Here is a 26,735-nt window from a genome sequence, read left to right on the forward strand (position 1 = left end):
CTGCGCACTTGTTTGCAAATTGATTCAATTCTTTGTTCGTTCGATGGTTTATTTGATCATTTGCAAATTTCTTAAGTTTACTGGCACTGAATTCACTTTCTTTGGGTTCCTATGAAAAATAGTGAAGGGGTAATGGCGTATTTATTTTACTAATTGCGAACAATGCCAAATTAAGAAAGGTAAAAAGGTAAAGGTCCCGTATTTATTCAAGTCTGAACATAGGGTAACGAGCTGTTAGGAGCTCATTTTACTAAGCCTATGTATATTATGTGGTATCATTAACAGCTAATTAGACTGGGAGTTGTCGGGAATTGATCCCAGGTCTCTCTGTATGACAGTCAAGTGTCCTAACCACTAATAAAATAGACCTAAAAAGCAAAAACCCAAGCTGAAAATATAATGTGGGGATTAATCTAATCATGTGATAATTAAATACTGCCCTCTATAGGTGTTACTACCCCCTATAATTGTAACAGTCTTTTTCAAATGATTTGCTTTCTTTTGGATTCATGAACCGGTCAAGGAAGCAGATAATTTTGTCTCTTACTTAATTAAAGATCTGATTAAAAGGACCATACTGATCTCTATTGTTATGCTAAAAACAAATGAAAACCAAATACACCACCGGATCGTGGTAAAGGTGATAAAAGGCGTGTCTTTCCTTTTGTGTTGTCGTCCACATCCTTACATATATTTAAAGATGTAGGCCTATTGTCCCCCCTTTTTTGCTGAATATGAAATTTTAATGTCGCATAATAGTTATCCACTTTGATTATTGATAAAAAAATGATTTACAGTACTTGAAAAACTGTAATTTAAAGCAAGCCAACCAATGGTGCCAGCCAATGGGTTTTTGGTTGAAATCAACCATTTATTTTGTCATTTTGTAGGCATAATTAGTGAAAACATTTTTTTTTGTTTCCACCACACAAACATAGGCCTACACATTGAAATAAATAACATAATATACAACCTAATAATATTAGGATGTAAAAAAAGTATATAAAACGTCTACAGTTTAGGATAGTATGCATATTCAAGATAATAAAATCTCTAATTTAAAAAAATCTCATTTCTACCAATATTGTACATGTCAGTAAATTACGACGATGTTCAATCATAATTATAAATTAAAAGTGGAAATAAAACAATTTTTTTTTTACCTTATTGTCAGCAAATGATTTGGTATTGTGCATTTTCTGAGGCATTGTCGTAGAGAACTAGGCTCACCTGAACTAAAAGAAGAATTGAGTGAAGCCTACTGTGTGCCAATAAATTTATGATAGATTATATCCTCCAGAAAGTAAATATTCAATATTTGTAATGACATGACCAGCGAGTGAGATTACACTGAAAACAGATAATCGGACATAATATATTAATATGATCGAGTTCACGTCATTTCACACAAGACTGACAACTCGGCAGACAACATCTCTGCTGCTAAACATTGTTCTTTTGAGCTGAATCACCAAAAACAATTAAAAGTGTAAGTAATTTTTTAATTTGTTTATTACAGGCTATACAATTAATTTGGTCACAATGATGGACGGCTCTAAAGTAAAATGTACATGATTTTGCAAATCTAAGCTGTGTCTATGAGGAGAGGCGACAGTGACGGACTCGTTTGAGTCTATGTCGTTCCTCAAAGTGCTTTCCCGATTGCGTAGTAGAGAATGCAACAGTACCGTATAACGCGAACTGGGTCTACAGTTAAAATTTAAGTAGATCGATTTTTTACCATAATCAATATTTACTGTAAAATGTTGAACTAATCCGAATTAGTTCCGCCCCTAATTTCTTTACGAATAATTTAGCAGCCAGGTAAAATCTGAACTAGATGATACCCTGTCACAATCTGAGGTTCGGTGTCCCTGCATATAAGTTTTAAGTTTGATATTTATTATTGTCTATATTTTGTTTAGAAGAAACCTGTATAATCGGTTACTGTCCAGCACTATCATCAAACATGAAAACGGTAGGGTATTACGGACAATTTCTATTGTCAATTCTGTCAAAAAGAATCTAGTTGTTATTCCCAGTGGCATCCACTGCAACATGAAGGAGTGAGATATTCTGATTCAAATCCTGACATGTCATATAAGCCTAAAAAGAATTTCCAGTTACAAAAATGGATTCGCGCTGAATCATAAAATAAACTCTGAATCATAAAATAAACTCTAAAATCTAAACCCTAACCCTAAAATCTGAAATAAAACTCTAAAAAATAAAATGTATAAAAATACATTTTCTTCACAGCTAATTTTACTTCCGTGCTTTTAACAGCTAATTTAGAAAAACATCTTGATTGATTACATAATAATTACAATAATAATAGACTTACGTCCTTATTTTATTTTAAAGATAAAGAAAAATTGTGGGGATGAGATTACAGTTGGAGACATTCATAAATTACAAATAAAAGATCAAAGATATAGTGATATGGCTATAGATCTGATAATGGTCAAAGGCAAATGGATGTCTAATGCAGAAATTGCTATAGCTTCAGAGCCATCATACTTATTATATACAGGCCAACGTAGTAATAAATTTGGGGTTTATAGACGCGAAGAAGAGAATTACAAATGGACTACAAGGAGAAGGGGTTGGCGGTTATGGCTGGACGACAAAATATGGAAACCGGCGAAAGATTTTGCCGTTAAAAGAGCGCTACCAGCTGTGGCGGGATTTATTGGCCTCAGTCTTTTGAATGCTATTGAAGACTTGTGATTTATTTTTGTATTATAGAATGTGTAATTAGAATTAACCATGAATACAAATATATGATTTATGTACCAAAAGAATAGGACATATGCCTATATAATAATAAATTGGAGAGGCATAGAAATCTTTCTCTCTCTTTCTCAATGTTTTAAACGTGCTTTTAGTTATTTTTTTCTTAGTTAATTTTTATAATAATTTACAAACTGAGCTCCGGGAATGCAAAATTGAAAATACATTTAAACTTAAATTGAAAAGATAGGCCTATTAAACTTTTAGCCTTCGATATATTTGTTTTAAACGATGATTGTTATTGTCAATTGTTGCAATGTATTTAATTATTAAACTAGTTTTAACATGAAGCGAGATAAGTAGAAATAAGTGGAAACTTAATGGAATACCTGAAGTGAAAAGTCATCATTAACTCATATATGGGAGATATTAAATATATAAACAGATAAGAATGAGATAGTGCTTGTGATATTATAGTCATATTGTACAATATTTTTACTGCTAAAAAGTTAGAAACAAAAGGGTGCTTTCACATAGGGCGTATGATTACAAATGAATAAATATTGAATTAATAAATTATGAAATCAAACAGGAGCTGTTGTGTCGTTCAATTATCTGGAACTTTGAATTTGAATCAACGAATCCTATGACGTGATTTGCATCAGGTGATTTACCCGCCACCACATGGAATGACGTATCATCTTTACCACAGAGAGAAAGTTTAGTGTTTTCCCAACAAATGTTATTTCGTTTCTCCAGTGCAGTTATACACGCCTGAATGAGTCGTCTGAGGGCGGCTTATTCAGTTGTTTGACTGACGCCCTCATTACCGAGTAACCAAAGCATGATTCGACCCAAAGTACGTTTATTAATTGCATCAACTTCAAACTACAGAAAGAAAAAAAGGTTTGTAATATTCGATATGTAAATGTCATGATTATAACAGAATTGTTTAGAATTCAGAATTAAAATAATCAGTTTAAAAATAATTATAGACTATTTCAACCAATATTGTCATGTGAAACGCCGCGTTTATCAAATGTTTAACTTACAACAATCTCCCCTTGTAGTTTAGCATTCAAAACTGCAGCAATAGTTGTTTTAATCGTACCGCATTTTATCTTGATTCTTTCTTCATACTCTCCATATAATCTCAACTGTGCAGTACGCATTGCTTCTGGTCTTACATTCTTGCTGAACTTTGACAAACTTTCCAGAAGTTCTTTCCAAGTTAAAAATCCAGACGCTGATAATTTGTTCAATAGTGACGATATACCTCGTTCGCAAGCTGGATCAGAGAGTCTATTTACTTCCACAGTTACCTGTTGAATGAATAGTAGGCTACATCAAAGCATGAATATATCATGTACAGGTAGGCCTATAACCCGGTAATATCGTAGGCCTAACCCGGTAATATCGTAGGCCTAACCCGGTAATACCGTAGGCCTAACTCGGTACTCAATTCCAAATTAAAACAATGGGAACGTAGGCCACGACGGGTCCTTCGAAGGCACTCCAATATCCCATGGATGATTTGACTAATTTAAGTAATTTTTATTATTATACCTTAGGCCTATAATCATTTTTCCACTGACCAAGGTATAACCAATGCAGGACCTCTAGTTGGTCAAGAGAAAGGGAGATCGCACAGGCGTACAAATAACTTATTTGTATCGAATTAACTACAGCAAAAATAATATATATACGTATAGTAGAGTGAGCCACATTAACTAGTTTAAATCAAACATGACATAAAATATGACTTTCCATTTAATTAACCATTCTTGAGTAGTCCCATAGTGGCAATTGAGATATGCTTAACAGAGAATGCGAGTATCTAGACCTACTAGTGACGTAACGAGAAGTCACGCATGAGTACCCAGTGCGTTTATCCTTGCTCGATAATTACACGCAGTGTTTTATGCGCGCCGTCTCTTGCGTTACAAAAATTGAACTCGAATAAAAAGGAAGACGTCATCACAAAATGAATTCCACCTCAAAATCTAAAGCTCTGTCTACACTATCAAACTAGTTTGACAACAAAAGTGTGATGTGCCCAAATATGGTAGTGATATGCCCAAACATGGTAGTGATATGCCCAAACATGGTAGTGATATGACATCATCATGGATAATAATGAGGGCGCTATGTAAATGAAGACGTATAGTTACTGAGCTCCGTCAAAGCTAAATCTTATCGAACTCCCAAAAGTAAGTTAAAGGATGAAATAAACTGAACGTAAGTTTTAAACAGCTTCTACAATCAAATAAAAGTAAAATAAGAAGTCGATTGTAAAAAATGAGTGCTACTAGAGCGAAATCTAAACAAATATCTGAAACTACTGAGGCAACGCCTATGCCACGTCAGCTTAAAGTTCCCGCGACTACCGACTTGAAGACTGACATCTTCTGAAATTAAGGCCCTGCGGAAAGATCTAAAAGAGATGTTTGTTGATATTAATAAAAAAAATCGAAGATGGAATATCGTCGATCAAATCCAATCAACAAGTACTAATTGAAAGAATAACAAAAGTGGAAGAAACACAACGTATTATGGACCAGTCATTGGAATATTACACAACATCCACTACGGAAACTCAAGCGAGTGGAAGTAGATTAAATACACGTATTGACAACATTGAAACAGAACTGAAGGAGAAAAATAAGCAAATTAGTAACCTAGAAGGGGATATTCATAGAATGGAAAGATATTCAAGAGGATTTAATTTACGATTTGGAGGAATAAATGAAGAAGACAACGAAAATACACTAGATAAATTAAATACACTTATAAGCGATAAACTACACTTGAAGGATATTAACATTGAAAACGCCCATAGAACCGGTAAGCAGACCAGAGGAGACCAAAAACCTAGGCAAATAATTGCTAAATTTATCTATAGGCCAGAACGAAACGAGGTTCTTAAGAAGGTAAATTCACTGAAAAATATAGATTTTTATGCAATGGAGGACCTTACAGCAGCAGATGCCAAGAAGAAACGTGAGTACCGAGACATAATGTTGAAAGCATACAATGAAGGAAGACATCCTGTATTTAGAAATGGATCATTATATATAGATGGGAGACTATACCGTGAACCTACAAAGTGACCAGACCACACTCTGTTAGTAAGAAACACACTTATTTAACATGAGATGGTATTTATGTAATTTGGACAAAATACTATCCATGTCTTGTTATTATACACAGCCCCACATTGCTGCTGTGAACTGTTGCATACAGTGCATTCATATAAGTTGGGGTTGTTTATAAAATTGTATATTTTGTATTACTACATTCATTAATAAGGGGTCACGGTAAAATAAAATACTTTATGACGGGTAGCTAATGTACAGATATAGCAAATAAGGTTATATTTATTATCAAATATTTCTTTTGTCATTAGGCCCTATAATTAACTGATATTTATTTATATTAACGAAATTATATGTTTTCAATTCTAAATATTGATAATTTTAATTACGAAGACGAAAATACAACCGCATTTAACTATAAGGAAAACTATTACTTTAGTATTGATACATTTAAATCCACGTTCAGTCAAACGTCAACTAATAGTTTTTCTATGTTTGCATTAAATTGTAGAAGTATTGTTAACAAATTTGAAGAATTTAAAAATTATGTATCCTCTCTCGATTTTGAATTTAATGTAATAGGACTTACTGAAACTTGGCTTTCAAGCAAACATCACCTTGGTTTATATACACTTCCAAACTATACACCTATCTTTAAAAACAGAGAAACCCAGACAGGGGGATGTGTAGCATTGTACATACACTCAAATATATCATATCAAATAAGAAATGACTTGTCTGCTATGATAAACGAGAGAGAGTGCATTATAATTGAATTAAAAAATAATGATAAATCAATTATATGTGGAATAATCTACAGGCCCCCTAAAGCCCATATTCCAACATTTAATAATCAACTTAGTGAATTAGTGCACATGATAAACAATGAAAATAAAAAGGCATACCTAATGGGTGACTTTAACCTAGATCTACAAAAATATAACTGTGACAATAATGTTCAAACTCACGTAGACAACATGCTAACAGAATCTTTCATTCCACTAGTCAATAAACCCAATCGAATCATAAAAGATACCGCAACAGTAATTGACAATATTTATACAAATTATCAGGAATTCCAAAATATTAACACAGGGATATTAGTTAACGACATATCTGACCACTTTGCAGTTTTCTGCATGGATGATTCAGAAAATTATTCATTACCACGATCAGAAAAATTTATAATAAAAAGAAGCTATACTGATCAACAAAAACGGCAATTTAGACTTGAATTACAGGGCTATGATTGGCAATATGTAACTAACATTGAATATGAAAATGAATCATATAAACGTTTCTCAGATTCTTTAAAAACAATGATAGATAAGCATTTCCCACTAAAAAGAGTTAGGTTAAAAGTAGATACAATTAAATCCCCGTGGATAACATATGGAATTCAAAAATCTCTTTGTACCAAAAATAAATTATACATCAAATATAAACAGAAACCAACAGATATAAATAAATCTAAATATAAGAAATACAAAAATAAGTTAACATCAATAATAAGAGAAAGAAAAACTACTTATTACAAAAATGAATTTGAAAAGCACAAGAGTAATATAAAGAAAACATGGGGTGTCATAAACTCATTATTAGGTAGGAAGAAACATCAAGACATGCCTCACAAAATGAAAATCAACTCCCATCAACTTAATGACCCAACATCCATAGCCAATGCGTTTAACACATACTTTATAAATATAGGTGACCAAATGACAGGTGATGATAACCGTAATAGTAACACCGAATATAAAATACAACATGACATTTTGAATTCAATGTTTTTTAGAGCTGTATCCGAGTTCGATATCATTAAATACATTAATGACTTAAATGTAAATAAGTCAAGTGGTTGTGATGACATTGGTACCTTTTATATAAAAAATAACTCGGATATACTGGCTATATAAATATAGTTTATTTTATATCATTGTTGTTACTTTGGGAGTACGGAACCTGAACTCTTGTTATAGTGATTAGGTTCACTTTTAGGTTCCTGCCTACTCCCTTAGTTTCTGTGTTTTGTTTGTTTGTAACTGGTTTTTGGCAATAAATAATAATAATAATAAACCGTTATCTCATATAATCAATGTATCCCTTCAATCGGGTGTATTTCCTTGTCAACTAAAAATTGCTAAAACAATTCCTGTGTATAAAAAAGGAGCAAGGGAGAACATAGAAAATTATAGACCGATATCGATATTACCATGTATATCTAAGGTATTTGAAAGGGTCGTATATGACCAAACAATCGCTTTTTTGTGTAAATATGAAATGTTACATGAATCTCAATATGGATTCAGGGCAGGTCATTCAACTAACCACGCCCTCCTACAAGTCCTTGATAAAATAACAACAGCCGTTGACAACAAGCAGTTTATGATTGGCGTATTTTTGGATTTATCCAAGGCGTCCGATTCGATAGATCATGAATTATTGCTCACAAAATTGCCCCATTATGGAATAAGAGGCGTGGTTCTTGATTGGTACCGTAGCTACCTTAGAGAAAGACAACAATTCGTACAAATTGGGAAGTGTCAGTCTGTAACCAAAATAATAAAACAAGGCGTTCCACAAGGGTCAATCCTTGGACCCCTGCTGTTTTTGATATTCATAAATGACATGTTTTCTGTAAGTAACGTCGTTGATTTAATAATGTTTGCAGATGATACGAATATGTTTTTACAACACAATGATATCGTCACTGCCTTTACAATAATGACAAATGAACTAAATAAAATTGAGAAATGGTGTAAAACTAATAGATTAAATATTAATACAACCAAGACTACGTATATGTTATTTAGTGGAAAGAATACCAACATTGACACATCCCAATTTGTACTTTCAATAAATAGAGTTTCAATAGATAGAGTACCATATACTAAATTTCTCGGTGTCATCATTGATGAGAAACTGAACTTTAGACACCATACAAATGCAGTTTCTTGTATGGAATCAACTTATAAGAAATATAAGAGAGAGTGAAAATATATCAATATTTAAAAAACTATTACTAAATAAATGCATTAATAGTTATAAAGAAACAATATATCTTTGCGAAAACAACATTTGTAAAATATGTCTAACATTAACTTAATTAATTACATTTTCGTATATATTCTGAGACTGTGAGGTATACATATATATTATATTATAGTACGTTGTATTTTCGTTCATTTATTTACTACATGAAAACATTTTTGTAATATATTTGTAAATTTATATTTTAAGTTAGGGTGCCACAGATTAAAAGCTTTGCTTGCTTGTGGTTACCCTGTTTTTCACACTTTATTGTACTTAATTTTTTATTTATATTTTTATGAATGTTGTGTGAAAAATAAAAGAATCAATCAATCAATCAATATGGGCACATAATGTTTGATAGTATAGACAAGGGTTAAGCTTAACTTACGGTTGTTTCAACGCCTCCGTCTTTTGTCTCTCTTAGCTTCAGTTTACATTCGTTAGATACAGCTTTGATCACAAACAGCTGGGTGGGGAGGGTAACATTATAGGCCTATAATCATGGAAACGAGAATTGTAACGAAAATATTTTTCAAACTGTATGGCATCTCTACATATAGAGAAAAATATACAGAAAATTCTGGTCTAGAAAAGTTGGATGGCAATTTGTCCCCTTTCGGGTGGTGATATCCCCCCTCCTGCCACCGGACTAATAACCCATCTAAAATATATCGCACGTGATTTAGGCCTAGATTAATTTCCTTATTTTTGAGAGAAGTTGCAAGGCGCTGAATTCTGTTTCCAAACAGTACAGTTTTGTTCCTCCCACTGATGCCAGTGGCAGTCTTCTCTAGCATCCAAATATATGCTGGGTTCGACTGTTTTTAACCCCTCCTCCCACCCGGCCCCAGAGAGCAGAGTGGTTTCAGTCACTGTCAGTCGCATCCAAGAGGCAGTCTTCTCTAGCGTCCAAATATATACTGGGTCCGACTGTTTTTAACCCCCCTCCCACCCGGCCCCAGAGAGCAGAGTGCAGGTTTCAGTCACATGGTTTTAAAATACTATCCTGCCCTCAACGTTTAAATTTAGTTAGACTGTACGCCAATTTGTCCTTACGCCAATTTTTGTCCTTACGCTAATTTTTGTCCTTTCGGCAATTTAACCATACGGCAATTTGTTCATACGGCAATGTGTGCGTTTGTTGTCCGTACGGCAATATTTGTTTTTCACACGATGAATTATGTCTTTAACGCCATTTGTTTGGCTTACGGGAGCGAAATTGTTCGTACAGCAACGTTTGTCTATTTTGGCCCTAATGGCCGCCCATATTTGTTTGGCTTACGGGAGCGGAATTGTTCGTACAGCAAGGTTTGTCTATTTTGGCCTTAATGGCCGCCCATACGGTAGAGCTAATAAATTTGGGATTTATAAACGCGGAGGCGTGTACACATAATAGTACAAGGAGTAGAGGTTGGCGGTTATGGCTGATGGACAACGTATGGAAACCGGCGAAAGAGTTTTTCTTTAAAAGAGCGATACCCGCTGTGGGTATGAGACACGAATAAAAAAAAACTTTAAATACTAATATTTGATTTATAATGTACCAAAAGAACAGGACATAATATATAGTGAATTCGACAGGCATGGAAATCTTTCTCTGTTTATGTTTTAAAAGTGTTTTTAGTTATATTTTTTCTATTTTTATAATAATTTAAACTGAGCTCCGGGAATGCAAAATTGAAAATACATTGAAAAGATATATTTTAAACTTTTAGCCTTCGATATATTTGTTTTAAACGATGATTGTTATTGTTAATTGCTGCAATGTATTTAATTATTAAACTAGTTTTAACATGAAGCGAGATAAGAAGAAATAAGTGGAAACTATTCCTCACATAGAATACCAGAGGTGAAAAGTCATCATTAACTCATATATGGGAGATATTAAGTATATAAACAGATAAGAATGAGATAGTGCTTGTGATATTATAGTCATATTGTACAATATTTTTAATTTACTGCTAAAAAGTTAGAAACAAAAAGGTGCTTTCACACAGGGCGTATGATTACAAATGAATAAATATTGAATTAATAAATTATGAAATCAAACAGGAGCTGTTGTGTCGTTCAATTATCTGGAACTCTGAATTTGAATCAACGAATCCTATGACGTGATTTGCATCAGGTGATTTACCCGCCACCACATGGAATGACGTATCATCTTTACCGTAGACCGAAAGTTTAGTGTTTTCCCAACAAATATTATTTCGTTTCTCCAGTGCACTTATACACGCCTGAATGAGTCGTCTGAGGGCGGCTTGTTCAGTTGTTTGACTGACGCCCTCATTACCGAGTAACCAAAGCATGATTCGACCCAAAGTACTTTTATTAATTTCATCAACTTCAAACTGTAATAAGAAAAGGTTTTAAATATTTGATATGTAGGCCTAAATGTAAATACACGTTTAGAAGAAAAAGAATCATTTAAAAAAAAGACTTAGTATTTAATGTAACATGCATTGCGCCGCAATGAGTTTATCAAAATAACGTGCGCTTTAAGTGTTAATATTACATAGCCTATGTAAATACGTGAACGTGATTGGTTGAAACTGCATTACATGACTACCGCTGCGAGGATCGTAATATAATATATCCTCGAGTACGATGATATTGACTGGGTAATTTTCGCGTAATTATCGTGTCCCTGTCATTTAACATATAAAATCCAGCCAATTCTTGAGTACGATGATATTGACTGTGTAATTTTCGTGTGGCATGCAACACTCGCGGTTGGCGGTATATAAACAAAAGTCAACTACTGAGACTTGAACTCGCGAAGATTTTTCCACACCATTACAAGACAACGTTTTACAAGCCGCGCTACGCAACTTGCTTTGATGAAATTAATCAACTAATTTAAAAACTCTGTATAATGTTAACTTACTACAATCTCCCCTTGTTCTTTATCATTTAAAACTGCAGCAATAGTTGTTTTAATCGTCCTGCATTTTATCTTGATTCTTTCGTCATACTCTCCATATAATATCAACTGTGCAGTACGCATTGCTTCTGGTCTTACATTATTGCTGAACTTGGTTGGTGTGCTGTCGCCACGGTCCAGCGAGATCACCTTGAGAGGTATGAGGCTGTCGTCAAGACCCAGCAGGAGATCAGAACGTAGAGAAATACAAAGACTCCGCCAATGCGTATAAAGAGGTTTGTAAATATTTGTTCCCAAATAATTAATTTATCTACGGTTATTCTTATTTATCTGAACGCTTTATAAAGACGTGTTCAGATACTTTTTATAAAGCGTTATGTTTGTTTATAGTTTTTTTAACATTGTGTATTTTCGTACAAACAATAACATTTACCGTATATCTTTCGTTCTTCAATCTGTCTACCAGACGTCCAAAAAAGCCATGGAGGTCCTTAAAGAAAACACCAAAGCCGAACGTAAAGAACATGCCAGAAAAACGCGTGAGGCTGAAGCCAACGCAAAGGCAGAACGTGAAGTAAAAGCCAAGAGACTTAGAGCAGAACGTGAAGAACATGCCAGAAGAATGCATGAGGCTGAAGCCAAAGCCCAGGCCGCACGTGAAGAATATGCCAGACGAATACGCGAGGCAGAAGCCGCAGCAGCTGCTGCTGCTGCTGCTGCCCAGGGCAGAACGTGAAGAGCGTGCCAGACAAAAACGCGAGGCCGAAGCCGCAGCTGCTGCCAGGGCAGAACGTAAAGAGCGTGCCAGACGAAAACGCGAGGCCGAAGCCGCAGCTGCTGCCAGGGCAGAGCGTGAAGCATTTGCCAGAATACGCGAGGACGCTGCCAGGGAAGCTGCTGCTGCTGCTGCTGCCACGGCAGAACGTGAAGAGCGTGCCAGACAAAAACGCGAGGCCGAAGCCGCAGCTGCTGCCAGTGCAGAACGTAAAGAGCGTGCCAGACGAGAACGCGAGGCCGAAGCCGCAGCTGCTGCCAGGGCAGAACGTGAAGCATTTGCCAGAATACGCGAGGACGCTGCCAGGGAAGCTGCTGCTGCTGCTGCTGCCACGGCAGAACGTGAAGAGCGTGCCAGACAAAAACGCGAGGCCGAAGCCGCAGCTGCTGTCAGTGCAGAACGTAAAGAGCGTGCGTGCCAGACGAGAACGCGAGGCCGAAGCCGCAGCTGCTGCCAGGGCAGAACGTGAAGCATTTGCCAGAATACGCGAGGCCCGTGCCAGGGGAGCTGCTGCCAGGGCAGCACATGAAGCTAGAGCTGAAGCCGAACGAAGGGTTTGTACAAAATGTATTTCCCTTAATTATATCTGTCAGAATGTTTAAATTCCACTTAGTTGAGCAAAAATATATTTTAAGTGTACGTACTCTGAACCCTTATGTAAACTTTTATAACTATTTTATAATTTCTTTTACTAATAATACAATTATTGATCATTATAAGTCCAGTGTCATTAAAAACAGTTCGCTATGACTACCATGATTATATTATTGTAGTTTAATTTTAAAATACCTTGTATATTGATTGATTTTTCACAATGTCATGAAACTTTAATTTAATAATAATAATTTTTTTTTTATTTTAACACAGAGAAGAGTGTCAAAACACATTAATTGTTATAGAAAGATTACGATTGGGCACGCTAATGATCTACAGATAGATGATGATTTGAAGGATGCTACAAAGCAACTGATTAGCCAATTACCGGATCATGCTCTTAAAGATGCATTAATTGATATAAGGGCAACATCAACCAGCCCAGCAAGCTCACTCTATGCAGGGGGAAAAACTAATAAATTTGTCATTTATAAAAGTGGCGGAGACATTGATTTTGAGACGAGGGCAAAAAGTTGGCGGCTTTGGTTCCACACCGGATTAGTCTGGGTAAGAAATCTCTTCAGAAGTGACGAAAATCAAGAAGCTATTTGCTATTAAACGGCCTTTACCTCAATGCCAAAATAATACATAGGTCATAGATTGTTATTGATAGATATTGTTTAAAATAATTAGCATTAATTTAGTACTACGTAAAATGGATTAATTTTCTAAATTATTCAAGTGCAAAAATTATAACCTACACAAAACATAATTTGGTAAAAATGTTAACAGAATTAACAAATAAATATGATACATAATACATTGTATAGTTTTTGCAAGTAAAATAATATTAATAGCAATAACATTAACATAACATATTAAACCTTATTAATTTTAAACTTATATTAGTAGTATAACATGTTAAGGTCATTATTGTTCTGATTTTGCTTTACTATTATTATTAGATTATACTCAGTTAAAGAGCTTTCATATTATGCGTTGATTTCCCTTTCCAATTATTTTTTGGTTAATGTATACGTAATTATATTTTCTATATTTTCGAAATAAAAGATTGAATGAATTCCTGGTTTGAATGAATATTCCTGGTTTTGAATGAACTTTATTTCGATTGAAATTGTGTAGATTGATCTTTTGACTGAAGTATGACGTTTATTACCACAGAATACTATCGATAAGCCTGATCTGTGCAGAAACCACGGGGTGTTGATTTTCTCATTAAATGCCATAGGGCTGGCAAAAAAAAATCCATCTATTAGACAAGAAACTAGCTGTAAGAATTTAGGCACGAACCATATCTATACTCTTTAAAATGATCTAAACCCCTCGTATAAAATAAATTGTTATTTCATAAAATATGAATAGGCCTACTGATTGTGTTGATGCAGGCCATAAAGTTTTCGTTTAACTAGAACCATCGTACTAACAAAATTCTTTTCTTTATTGTTACACTCTGTATGATGTTTCTTCTTTTGGTAAAAAACATTTGAAATTTCAAACTTTTATTTTGATATCATTGGCATCTTTAAACGGAAAATAATTGTTACAATTAGCAATATAATGTGCGATATAAAGTTCATAGCCAGCACCCTTTGTCTCACAAGGGCTGCAAATATTTGATCAGTGCTCAAAGTCCGCATAAGTTGGGGACGCCAAATGCCTCTCTGTACATGCGGGACCCAGGGGTCAAAACCGTATTTTGAGAGAGTTTTAAGCGACTTAAGAGCAGAGCCATATATATAAATATGGCTCTGCTTAGGAGAGGTTAAATTAGTTTTTTATGGTACATTTTACAGGGATATTTATTGAAAATGTACCCGTTTTGCTGTTTCATTTGAAAACCATTCTTTTATTTGAATTTTTAAAGAAAATTGGATAAATTATGTCACAAATTGTTCCATTTTCAGAACTACCTATATGACATAGGGCATAGACAATTTAGGTTGTAATGTATGCCTATGTATTGTTCTCTTTCTGGCTGCAGACCAATCCGTAGTTTTGTACGTTCATAATGTGCAAAATTATTACGAAATTAAACAGGAGCTGTTGTGCCGCTCAATTATCTGGAATTCTGAATTTGAATCAACGAATCCTATGACGTGCTTACGATCACGTGATTTACCCGCCACCACATGGAATGACGTATCATCTTTACCATAGAGAGAAAGTTTAGTGTTTTCCCAACAAATGTTATTTCGTTTCTCCAGTGCACTTATACACGCCTGAATGAGTCGTCTGAGGGCGGCTTGTTCAGTTGTTTGACTGACGCCCTCATTACCGAGTAACCAAAGCATGATTCGACCCAAAGTACGTTTATTAATTTCATCAACTTCAAACTGTAATAAGAAAAGGTTTTAAATATTTGATATGTAAATGTAAATACACGTTTAGAAGAAAAAGAATCATTTAAAAAAAAAGACTTAGCATTTAATGTAACATGCATTGCGCCGCAATGAGTTTATCAAAATAACGTGCGCTTTAAGTGTTAATATTACATAGCCTATGTAAATACGTGAACGCGATTGGTTGAAACTGCATTACATGACTACCGCTGCGAGGATCGTAAATCATTATATCCTCGAGTACGATGATATTGCCTGGGTAATTTTCGCGTAATTATCGTGTCCCTGTCATTTAACATATAAAATCCAGCAAATTCTTGAGTAGGCCTACGATGATATTGACTGTGTAATTTTCGTGTGGCATGCAACACTCGCGGTTGGCGGTATATAAACAAAAGTCATCTACTGAGACTTGAACTCGCGAAGATTTTTCCACACCATTTACAAGACAACGTTTTACAAGCCGCGCTACGCAACTTGCTTTGATGAAATTAATCAACTAATTTAAAAACTCTGTATAATGTTAACTTACTACAATCTCCCCTTGTTCTTTATCATTTAAAACTGCAGCAATAGTTGTTTTAATCGTCCTGCATTTTATCTTGATTCTCTCGTCATACTCTCCATATAATATCAACTGTGCAGTACGCATTGCTTCTGGTCTTACATTATTGCTGAACTTTGACCAACTTTCCAGAAGTTCTTTCCCAGTTAAAAATCCAGACGCTGACAGTTTGTTCAAAAGTGACGATATGCGTCGTTCGCAAGCTGGATCAGAGAGTCTATTTACTTCCACAGTTACCTGTTGAATCATGAATAATACAAATCAAAATATATAATGTAGGCCTTCCCGATAATATTCCAAGTTAAAACAATGGGAATTTAGGCCACGACGGGTCAGTTGAAGGCACTCCCATATCGGATGGCTGATTTTAAGTAATTTGTATTATTAAAAATCATTACAATCATTTTTCCACTTACCCAAGGTATAAACAAGGCCGGACCACTATAGTCGCCCAAAAGAAGAGAGATCGTACAGACGTACAAATAACTTATTGTTTATCGAATGCAAAAATAAACCATGCGCCGTATAGTAGCCACATTAATTAGTTTAAATCGAACTATCGATTTATCGAATAAAATATAATGACTTTCCTTTTAATAATTAACCATTCTTGAATAGTCCCATGGTGGCAATAGAGATATGCTTAACATACTTTTCAGAGGATGCGAGGCCTACTAGTGAAGTAACGAGAAGTCATGCATGAGTACCCAGCGCGTTTATCCTTGCTCGATAATTACACGCAGTGTTTTATGCGCGCCGTCTCTTGCGTTACACTGATAATATACACATTCCCAATTTGGTATTGAAATATAAATTATTATTTTAAACTGAATTATACAGTTATCTTGAAATGAGCTCGCATAAAAAAGAAGTCATCACCAGAAAATGAATTCCACCTCAAAATCTAAAGACCTGTCTACACTATCAAACTAGTTTGACAACAAAAGTGTGATGTGCCTAAATATGGTAGTGATATGTCCCGATATGGTAGTGATATGACATCATAATGTCCATATATGGGCACATCACATTTTTTGTCACATAATGTTTGATAGTGTAGACAATGCTTACGGTTGTTTTAACGCCTCCGTCTTTTGTCTCTCTTAGCTTCAGTTTACATTCATTCGATACAGCTTTGATCACAAACAGTTCAACTTTGTTGTACGATTCCAATGTTCCTTTACCAATGCCATTGTCTGTCTCCTCGCATATCCAATCTGCGCATGCGTGCGCGTATTTTCGTTGCTTCAATCTGGTATCTTTGAAACACGAATCACGTCTTAACTTTTGAAATAGCTTTTCAATTGATGATTCGAGTAACAATCTGGTTAAAACATCAGTGACTTTATCAGAAATCTGGAGATCAAATAAAATGTATGGAATTATTTTAAAGGCCTATACTAGGATGTCGCCAAAAGGTTTTTGAAGTTGGGTTGGAACCGTTTAACACATCTCAATAGCTATATCTACAATATCAAACTTAATGAACATGTGATGTGCCTAAGTTTGATAGAGTTTAGACATAGAGCTTAATGAAAATCTTTTGCCTACGTATACAATTCTCCTTCAAAACATGCCCTTTTTAAAAACTAAAGTTTACAGAGAGAAAATCTATACCAATATATTTTGGCTAACTGGGTTTAATTAGTGTTTTTTTGCCTACCTGTGACTCGTTCGTTGGTTGTTGGGCGTGGTCGTTGTAATTTGGCGTAGAACCTGTAAGCCACCGTAAACCATGTAAAGCCGACGGTATCCACCCCGACATAATTGTTATGTGCTGAACTAATTATGCCACTTTACAATCTAGAACAAAATAACAAATATCAAATTTTAAATTAATTAATTACATAAAACTATTACACAGTTTAATATAAAAATGACTATGATAAATAGGCCTACGGTATCGTTATTGAGGAAGTACGCCTATAAACACGCAACGCCGCAATGACAATACTTAAATAGTAGGGTAGTGTATCTTAAATATTTCTTACATTACATTCCTATTTTGAACTATTTCAGTTTCATCTAAAATGAAGATGAAAACCAAAGCTTTGTTCCTTATAAGTTTAAAAATTATAATCAACATGTTAAAATATATTTTACCTTTCTTATGACGATTTTAGCCCAAAACAATCGCTCGTTTGATGTACGAATCTTTCCAAAATGTATTATTCCTGTGAATAATTCAGCGTAAATATTTCTTATCATTCGAAGAAGCTAGTGTTGCGATGAGCAAGAATACCGAAGGCGTTAACGAATTCCCGTGGTTCAAAAACTCATTTGCCAATGCGCAACCAATCGTTCACGATGCGTCGTTAAACGCGATGAATCGAACACCCGATGAAAGAATTTCAAATTACTTAGGATAAATTGGCAACGAATTATCTTGAGATGAGGCTCATTGGGAATTAAATGACTCTTCTTAACACTTTCAAAAATTCATCAATCATCATTCTTTAATTCTCATGACGTTTTATAGTCTTGAACAATATTGAATCAATAATACAATTACCATTTCACTAATAAGGTTGAAATGAACCAATTATTTGAATCTTTCGTTTGAACGTTGAAAACATTCATACTTTTGCAGTCTTTCCGAAAAGGTAAGTACTAACAAAATATTAACATTGTTAATTATTTTAAATAATTGTAAAATGATGGTATTTTGAATGTTTCATCACCGTAATCTCTGGAAAGTCTTCAAATAGTTAAAATGTTTATAACTGTTTAATTATAAGTTTAGTTTGGTATTTTAAACTCCATGCATTATAGTAGGTACTGTTGATAAAATACATAAAGGCAGTGTAGTGTCAGATAGTTAGAATGTACTTTGTCATTAACACTAAACACACTAATAGTTCGATGATTAAATGAATGCATGTGCGCTGCTAAACATCTGTTTTGTTGTTTTTTTTATATTGCAGTAAATGCGAGGCAGATCAAAGTATGGCTGAGGTAAATATATCGAAAAAACAATATCAACATTTAATAAAGTTTAGTAGGGTACACCGCATATCGGTGAATGTTTCCCGATACAAAAAAAGCTGCATCGAAACGTTTTACAGGCGATGTGTATATAGTTGTAGTAAACGTTATTACATTAAATTCTGTTTTCAGATGAATAAAAACAAATCCAAATGAATTTTATTTTGTTTTCTAGCCTAATCAACCGATCGACGCCGCTGTGACGGTAATAGATTGCGGAGAAGAGGTGACGTTTGGAGACGTTCACCGTCTCCGAGCTACAATCGGAAACGAAAACGACGACAGCAATAAACTATTAGACGTGGCGTTTAATTTCGTAGCCAAAGAACCAAAATGGATTTTCAAAGACGCTGAAATTGCATTTTCGATGCCGAATCACTGCTACATCATGCATTCTGGGAAAAGAACCAATCAGTATGTTATCCTGATCGGAGAATCTGGACAAGCCGAGGTAAGACTTCGGGAACGAGGCTGGAAATTATTTATGCGGGATCAAGCTGTAGCTATCTGGAACTGGGCTTGGGAGAATCAAGGCACCATCATAGGCCTGGCTCAACTTATATCTATCCTTGTTGGCCGAAGAGAGGCAATTGAATTCAGAGAAAATACATCCAGTTAAATGCGGTAGACTACACTTTTTTAAACTGATTGTTGGTTAAAACTTGCAATAATAACGACCGGTTTATTTCTTGTCCTGTAACAAAAAAAAAATATGTTAATCATCAGTGACATCACGAAAATTAAGGCGGACGCGCGCGTACACAAAACGGATTTAATTACTATCAGCTTTTGAACGCGCGCGCCAACAAAGAGGTTTAGCATCAGCGTTTGTACGCGCACATACTTTTGTGTACTTCTTCACATATCACTGACGAATTGCGTCAAGTCAAATATTATATTGTACATTATTTTGTTATATACCATTTACGTGAAACTTAGTATATTAAATCGTTGTTTTTAATTTTGTAACGAAAATTATAAAAACTGACAGTAGAAATTAACAGTTATCCAGTAGACTTTACTTTTATACAGAGTACTGTATAAAATTATTTGTTTAATCAAATTGAGGATCAGAGATCCCTCAGTGTAATTTACAGATGGACTGCATACTGCATGCTCAACGTGAAAATAAAAAATCAGATAGTTTAAACAAGTATTGTTTTATTAAATTATACTCGACACAAGACTTAAATATTGTTTGTTCTCTAATGTTTTATCATACACCTTGTCGTCATGCAATTGTATACTATACATACATTTTAAGTATAAAACGTCAAAATTGGTTATTAAATTTTAGAATGATTGCACTCTATACACTTCCATGTTTAAAATATATTTCTTATACATTTATAAACTGGAAGAAACTAGTTTGTTCATATCAATACCACATTCGGTAAATTCTAGTGGCATTTGTTCGAGACCTAAGTTTGCGCGTAATTTTCCGTAGCAGATTCATGAGTTTGTATTAGAGTCGGGCGCAGGATATATTTTGTTCGATTAATTAACACCCCAACCTAACATTTGAAATACTTGCCGGCGAAGATCGTGCCGCTTATTTTTGCCGCGCGGTGTATCATACATTATATTTCTCTGTTTATGACAAAGCCTCTCTGGCAGCCTTATGAATAGTTTCACATTATATTATGAGTTGTAATACGTGAACAAAAAACAGAAGTGAAGCAATTTAATTCGGAAATGAAAGTTCTTAAAAACTTTGTTACCGTACATAAATTGGCATACGATTACGACCGCTTTCAAAATTCAATTATTCATAAATATTGTTGCTATTAATATATGAACTTTTTATGCCCGTTAGTCTCACAGAAGGTCGAAAACCAACCCTTTAGAGGAAAAAAATTAGAATAAAATATAAAGCGCGCTCTAAAAATCCTGAGTAAGTACTTAACATAATAAATTCTACTACTGGTACAAACATTCAAAAAAATATACATGTGTAAATAGTATGTAAATATATGCAAATTATACTATAATATGCTAATAATATGCATACTATTGTATTCAGTTAATCTAACATTTGGTCCATAAATTTCTATTACAAATTTTATGGTCTCTTTAATACATTACTGTAAACTAAAGGCGAGATAAACACATTTATATTTATATATAATATAATTAGTTTTACTAAATAAATAATTTGTTATAGTGTATATTTGTGAAAATATATATACGTCAATAGATCGGTTTAATTACGATGCGTTTAGTTACTATAAGAATAATTACTATTAATTATTATTATATTAAAGTGAACTGGGTTACTATTAAGATACTGTGGCTCGTATTCATCAATCGCACTTAAGTACTAAGTATTTCACTTAATTCAATAAATATTTATGTATTTTCCTTAAATTATATTCATTAACATAGGATTTTTTTTTTTAATTTTAAGGGTGTTTCCCTTAGCCGAAGTGTGATTGGTGAATACGGTTACTAGGTTACTATTAGAGTACTGGGTTACTAGGTTACTATATTACTGGGTTAAGTTTAGAGTACTGGGTTACTAGGTTACTATTAGAGAACTGGGTAACTACTGTAGGTTACTATTAGAGTTGAGTACTGAGTTGCTATTACTAAAATGCAGGCACTTGAAAATAGTAGCCCACCCAGATATTGGTGATTGAGTTGGTCCGCATTTAATCACAGCCTAATATTATAAGCTTGACTGTACTTAAATAAAGACAATAAATACACTATTTTATTACACGAATTGTTTTAAGTTCATTAAAATAAAAACAGGTCAAAAAAGTTAATTTTATTAAAAATAATATTTTGAGTTTATTAATGTCAATAAACAGTATAATTGAATAACTATTCGAAGTAGGGTGTGTAAGGGAGCTGATTGGTCAGTTGTTTGCCCTCCTACTTTGACGTCATTGTACTTTATGCTAATCTGCAAGTATTCCCAAAACAATACAACAGCAATTATCCTTTCCAACTAAACAAATTAGGAGGAAAAAATAAATTTAGTTCATCAACGAAAACCAGATATGTTTCAAAATCCGATTTTACACATTTATTTTAAGCTCTGTCTACACTATCAAACTAGTGTGCCCAAATATGGTAGTGATATGACATCACGATCATATATGGGCACACGATAATTTTGGTCACATAAAGTTTGATAGTGCAGACAGAGCTTTACTCTGTAATGATCAATTCAAATTTGTAAGTTTGCAAATTAATAAGTATGATATATCTTTGTGGACTAAATAATTATGATTTTTGTTTTAATAATGATCACTTATATCATCTTCAACAATGGCTAAAGGCGGGAGGTTAGTTGAATTAATTGAATAATCATACTCATCATCTACATTATCATACTGTGAAATCAAAGTAGACCGGCTTGCTTTAAATTCATCAGAAAACGTTGCTAAATTTGGAGAATCTCGCCATTGTATGACGGGGAAGTTCATATATATGTTTTCTTGCGCAGAAGAACTGCTACTTGTTCTAATATTGGCACCCTCTTGTGTGCTTTCTAATTTAGATTTCATTTCAGATAAAAACACGTTTTCTTCGGTAGGAGACGATACAGGAGATGAATATAAACTCATTTTTGCGGCAACGGAACTCATTTTAGCAGAGTTCATTTCATACGCTGCTAACGTTGGACTTTTCTTTTTGAACGATCCCAATTTGATCGGTTTCCTCTCGCTAAAATTTGAAAATAATTTGGGCGATGAATTATCACTGGTTGAATTGTTACAGCTTATGTTTAGTGAGCTTATGCCCGGTGATACCGAGCCGTCCATACATCCGTTTGAGTTCCTGTAACTAAACACGTTCTCTGACGTTTCCGGCGTTGGGGGCGGTGTAAATGGCATGATTGTGGCAGTTTGCGGTCCGGGAAATTCAGATTTTGCAAATTCTGTTTGAACATCATCTACTTCAGTTTTTCCTGAATTAATCATTTCAAGTCGTTCTTGTAAATTTAAACCTAAAGACACTTCACTTGGTTTACTTTTCTGTCGTACAACAACAGTATGTGGTCCTTCGTTAGAAGCATTATGCTCCATGGTTCGTTCCGAAGACAACACCGGTTTACCCTGTATGCTAACATTTTCATACTCATTACTAATTTCTTGTAAAACATCAAAATCCGGAGACAAGGCTTGCGAATTGTATTTTTCGCGTAAGTTGTCATATTCCGATAACACAGTATCTAAACTATACCGATTTTTTCGCGGTGAAGATAGAAATCCTTCAAAAGCGTCCGTTTGTTGCGGTACTAAAGGCGATAATTTACGGGGCCTCAAAACAACGCCCTGATGTGTTACTAAACTCTCAGGTTTATCAACATGCCTCCTGGTGTCTACCGGTGACAATGTCGGCCTTTTCTTTACAACAATATCATTTGCTTCGTTAGATATTTTTAAATCATGACCAGAGTTTCTTTCTCCTGATTTCCTTTCTTTTTCACATTTTTTTGGCGAGACAGCATGTTTAAGTTTTTGTAAAACAGACGGTCGCCGTTGTTCTAAGCCAGTTTCTGCAAATTCATCATTCTCAATATTTACATTTGTTTTTTGGTCGCTTGTGGGGTGTGAAGATAAAGATACTCTAGGCGCTGGTACAGGCCTTTGAGCCGGCTTAGGTGGAGGCACTGGTTTACTTCTTAACCTAGCCTCTGAAGAGTCTGAAGTTGCTTCTTTTAAGCAACTATCAACTGACCTTGGTGGTCTTTGAGGGGAGTGAATCTCCCCCGGTAAAGATTTTTGAAAATCAACTTTGCGATCATAAGACTGATCGAGTATTGGATCAGTATGAGCTCTTGTCCTTACTGTTGGCTGCATCGCCATGTCTCTTGGCGTAGCAAGAGGGGTTAACGGTGATCCTTTGTTTGATGTATCTGGTGTTTTTATTCCTTCATCAATCCACATGGGACTTGACATCCTACTGTCTACATCGTGCCAATGCATGGCCTCTTCTTCAACCTCAATGCTGTCATCAGGACTCTGTCCAGTTGCGGACAAGAAATCATTCGTTGCCGCTGCAATGGCAGCTGTCGTTACTGTGCTGTCATCTTCAAAGTAAGAGTCATTAGAACAAGAACGCCTTAACCCAGAATCTTCAACACATGAGATTGATGACCTCCGACGACGAGGCAATTTATCTGATTCTGAAATAAATGAAAGTTTTGTACAGTATCTTTCATAAACTAAAACTACAAAAATTAACAGGACATGAACAGCTTTTTTGGAGTACCATCTTTGATCAAGATGAGACATATCAAGATGAAAAAATGATATCAAGATAACAAGTGATATCAAGATGCAAAATGATAGATGAAAAGTGATATCAAGGTGAAAAATTATATCAAGATAAAAAGTGATATAAAGATAAAAAGTGATCTGAAGATGGAAAAAATAAAGATAAAAAATGGTACAAGGTGAAAAGTGATATCAAGATGAAAAGTTAAATAAAGATAACAAATTATATCAAGATGAAAAATGATATCAAATGAAATAAAGAAGACTAATGAAATAGACAACAAGTAATAAAGATAAAAAGTGATATCAAGATAAAAAGTGATAAAGGTAAAAAGTGATATCAAGATGAAAAATGATATGGTTTTACACAAAGGTGATAAGACTAAAAGTTACTAAAATTGTGCAGGAAAGAATGTTACAAATTGGTTATGCTAATTAGTAGAGTGGTATAACAGAGGATTGACATTTAAATACAGGTGCATGTGTGATGTTGGTTAAACTGTACAACATAATACTGTTACTTCTGTTTACCTTAATTTATTCGTAAGTTACAGGACACCTGCGTAAACCAACTCAGGATAGGAATAAATAGGAATGTATGAAACTGACTAATAATTATGCAACTACGACTAAAACTGTGCAAAATACCTGGGTGGCGGTCAAAGGTCATTTTAATAGCATTACCCTCGGTGGTCGTCAGGCTCTCAACACTACGCACTGATCGCAGACTGCCTTGTTTTCCTTTAATCACGTATGACGTCCTTTCTGGCGAATTCTCTCGCTGTGGTTTTTGTTTACCGTCTTTTTGCTTGAAACTAAAGAAATCTCGCCACGTTCCCGATTTCTTGAACTTGCTTGAAGGTCGTCGACCCCTATATAGAGGCAAGTAGTGTTTTAAATTTTAGTTTCAGTAAAGAATTTAACATTTAGTATCGCTCTATAGTTTTTGTAAGAAATTGGAAATAATTTTATCTCGCATTTGTTGGATGAAACTTTGAATAACGACTTTATTATATTTGGCGAAAAAATGTTTTTAAATTAATTGAAACAGTTTACAAGAAAAATAAAACAATCTAAAACAAATTCATTTTAAATTGCTTTAAATTTAATAACACATCCAAACCTTTTTAAGATTACCGTACATACTAAATATATTTACACAACTACAAAACGTTTAATACAGTAAACAAATTGACAAAAATAAAATAAGACAAAAACATTACACAACATATTTACAACATATAAATGATTGAACACCTTTGTGACAATTAATAAATGGAGAAGATGAGTTTAAGTATTTAAGTGGACGGTGATGAATTTGGTGATTTGGTGATTGTATATTTTTTTCCATCATTGTGTTATGTAAATCACAGGTTTGATTGTTGTTATACATACAAATAAAGTGTCATTAAGGATTAGTGAAGTTCTCCCAAAACAATTTTAAAAGTGAAAGAGTTACTAGTCAATCTGATTTGAACCTACCATAAATGTATCTATATTTCTGCATTTATCGTTGGACGGTTTAGAGTTTTCTCTTTCCGTAAAAAAAACCCCTGAAATCTTATCTTTTAAATATAATTATACTTGCGCCTATACAATACATTACTTTTATATATTAAACATTTTTCTATGTAAATATCAAAATAAAGTAAGTTCATTTTTTGTTATTAACAAGTTAGCTCTTTAAATGGTAGAGTACCTCACCTCAATCAAAATAATATGAAAAAAAAATGTAATAAATTATTAGTTAAATATTTATCAAGGCTTTTAGCAGTGAGAAATGTAATCACTGCCAGTCTCCAACCTAAGATCTACAAGTCAGGTTAACTAATCTAACTATTCCAAAAGTAAGCCCACTGGGCTTGATCATTTGCTGCATAAAGACTAAAGCCCACTGAACTTCTCACATAGTAATAATAATATTTTGTTGGTTTGTAATCTTACGGAACATCAATGACAGTATGGTACTCTTGTAGTGCAGCCGGGCCACCTCCGACCTCTATGTATTTCTTTTCTTTATCAGGTTCAATGTTTTGAGTACGTGCTTGGGCTTCTTCTAGTGATAACAGTTTGGTTGGAAGACTCATTATGACAGACTTGGGCCTTTGCATGTGTTCCTTTGCTACAGCAAGACCTAAAATAGATCAATTAATAGTCATGAGTCACAGTGCAATAGTATGATAGACTTAGGCCTTTGCATGTGTTCTTTTGCTACAGCAAGACCTAAAATAGATCAATTAATAGTCATGAGTCACAGTGCAATAGTATAAAAAAACGTAGGACTTTGCATGTGTTCCTTTGCTACAGCAAGACCTAAAATAGATCAATTAATAGTCATGAGTCACAGTGCAATAGTATAAAAAAACGTAGGACTTTGCATGTGTTCCTTTGCTACAGCAAGACCTAGAATAGATTAAAGTAACACAGGTCACAGTAACCAAATTCTAAATGACATGTTTCATCATGAGCATGATTCATTTTTT

The 26,735-nt window shown here is 34.3% G+C and overlaps 3 protein-coding genes and 2 long non-coding RNA genes across 8 annotated transcripts in view; 2 read left to right on the top strand and 3 right to left on the bottom strand.

Annotated features, from left to right (window-relative positions):
• The first annotated feature begins 1,451 nt into the window (after positions 1-1,451).
• Positions 1,452-2,424, top strand: LOC140057476 (uncharacterized). The gene is made up of 3 exons (XR_011846948.1): positions 1,452-1,489; positions 1,926-1,978; positions 2,365-2,424. It is a non-coding gene; the product is annotated as an uncharacterized lncRNA (long non-coding RNA).
• A 940-nt stretch (positions 2,425-3,364) lies between these two features.
• LOC140056060 (uncharacterized) lies at positions 3,365-9,399 on the bottom strand. Its single transcript, XR_011846717.1, has 3 exons — positions 9,250-9,399; positions 3,786-4,055; positions 3,365-3,621 (listed from the first exon to the last, which is right to left on the bottom strand). It is a non-coding gene; the product is annotated as an uncharacterized lncRNA (long non-coding RNA).
• Positions 9,400-14,959: 5,560 nt separating this feature from the next.
• LOC140056283 (uncharacterized) lies at positions 14,960-18,530 on the bottom strand. Its single transcript, XM_072101606.1, has 5 exons — positions 18,140-18,530; positions 17,700-17,839; positions 17,108-17,392; positions 16,004-16,273; positions 14,960-15,465 (listed from the first exon to the last, which is right to left on the bottom strand). Exons 2-5 carry the CDS (start codon positions 17,799-17,801, stop codon positions 15,154-15,156), a joined length of 969 nt encoding a protein of 322 aa, XP_071957707.1. The 5' UTR covers positions 17,802-17,839; positions 18,140-18,530; the 3' UTR covers positions 14,960-15,153.
• A 26-nt stretch (positions 18,531-18,556) lies between these two features.
• On the top strand, positions 18,557-20,487 carry LOC140056286 (uncharacterized). Its single transcript, XM_072101611.1, has 3 exons — positions 18,557-18,639; positions 18,961-18,991; positions 19,197-20,487. The coding sequence occupies exons 2-3, from the start codon at positions 18,983-18,985 to the stop codon at positions 19,638-19,640; spliced, it is 453 nt and encodes a 150-aa protein (XP_071957712.1). The 5' UTR covers positions 18,557-18,639; positions 18,961-18,982; the 3' UTR covers positions 19,641-20,487.
• A 138-nt stretch (positions 20,488-20,625) lies between these two features.
• Positions 20,626-26,735, bottom strand: part of LOC140056281 (uncharacterized) — a 43,206-nt gene continuing 37,096 nt past the window's right edge. For 3 of the 4 annotated variants that reach the window (XM_072101603.1, XM_072101602.1, XM_072101605.1), the window contains 3 exons: positions 26,197-26,386; positions 24,901-25,124; positions 20,626-24,161 (listed from right to left, as the gene is read on the bottom strand). In XM_072101603.1, the coding sequence (XP_071957704.1) occupies positions 22,267-24,161; positions 24,901-25,124; positions 26,197-26,386 (2,309 nt within the window). In that variant the 3' untranslated portion in view covers positions 20,626-22,266. The remainder of the gene's footprint in view (positions 24,162-24,900; positions 25,125-26,196; positions 26,387-26,735) is intronic. The other variant, XM_072101604.1, reaches the window with a different exon arrangement.

This window comes from Antedon mediterranea, chromosome 8 (assembly GCF_964355755.1).
Source record: "Antedon mediterranea chromosome 8, ecAntMedi1.1, whole genome shotgun sequence".
Lineage (NCBI taxonomy): Eukaryota > Metazoa > Echinodermata > Crinoidea > Comatulida > Antedonidae > Antedon > Antedon mediterranea.

Bases quoted from the DNA above. Each gene is read 5' to 3' on its own strand.
- LOC140056283 (XM_072101606.1), bottom strand. From the start codon at position 17,801: ATGTCGGGGTGGATACCGTCGGCTTTACATGGTTTACGGTGGCTTACA. The intron at 17,393-17,699 runs GTAGGCAAAAAA...TTTGATCTCCAG, and splicing joins AACCAACGAACGAGTCACAG to ATTTCTGATAAAGTCACTGA. The intron at 16,274-17,107 runs GTAAGCATTGTC...ATGATTCAACAG, and splicing joins ACGGAGGCGTTAAAACAACC to GTAACTGTGGAAGTAAATAG.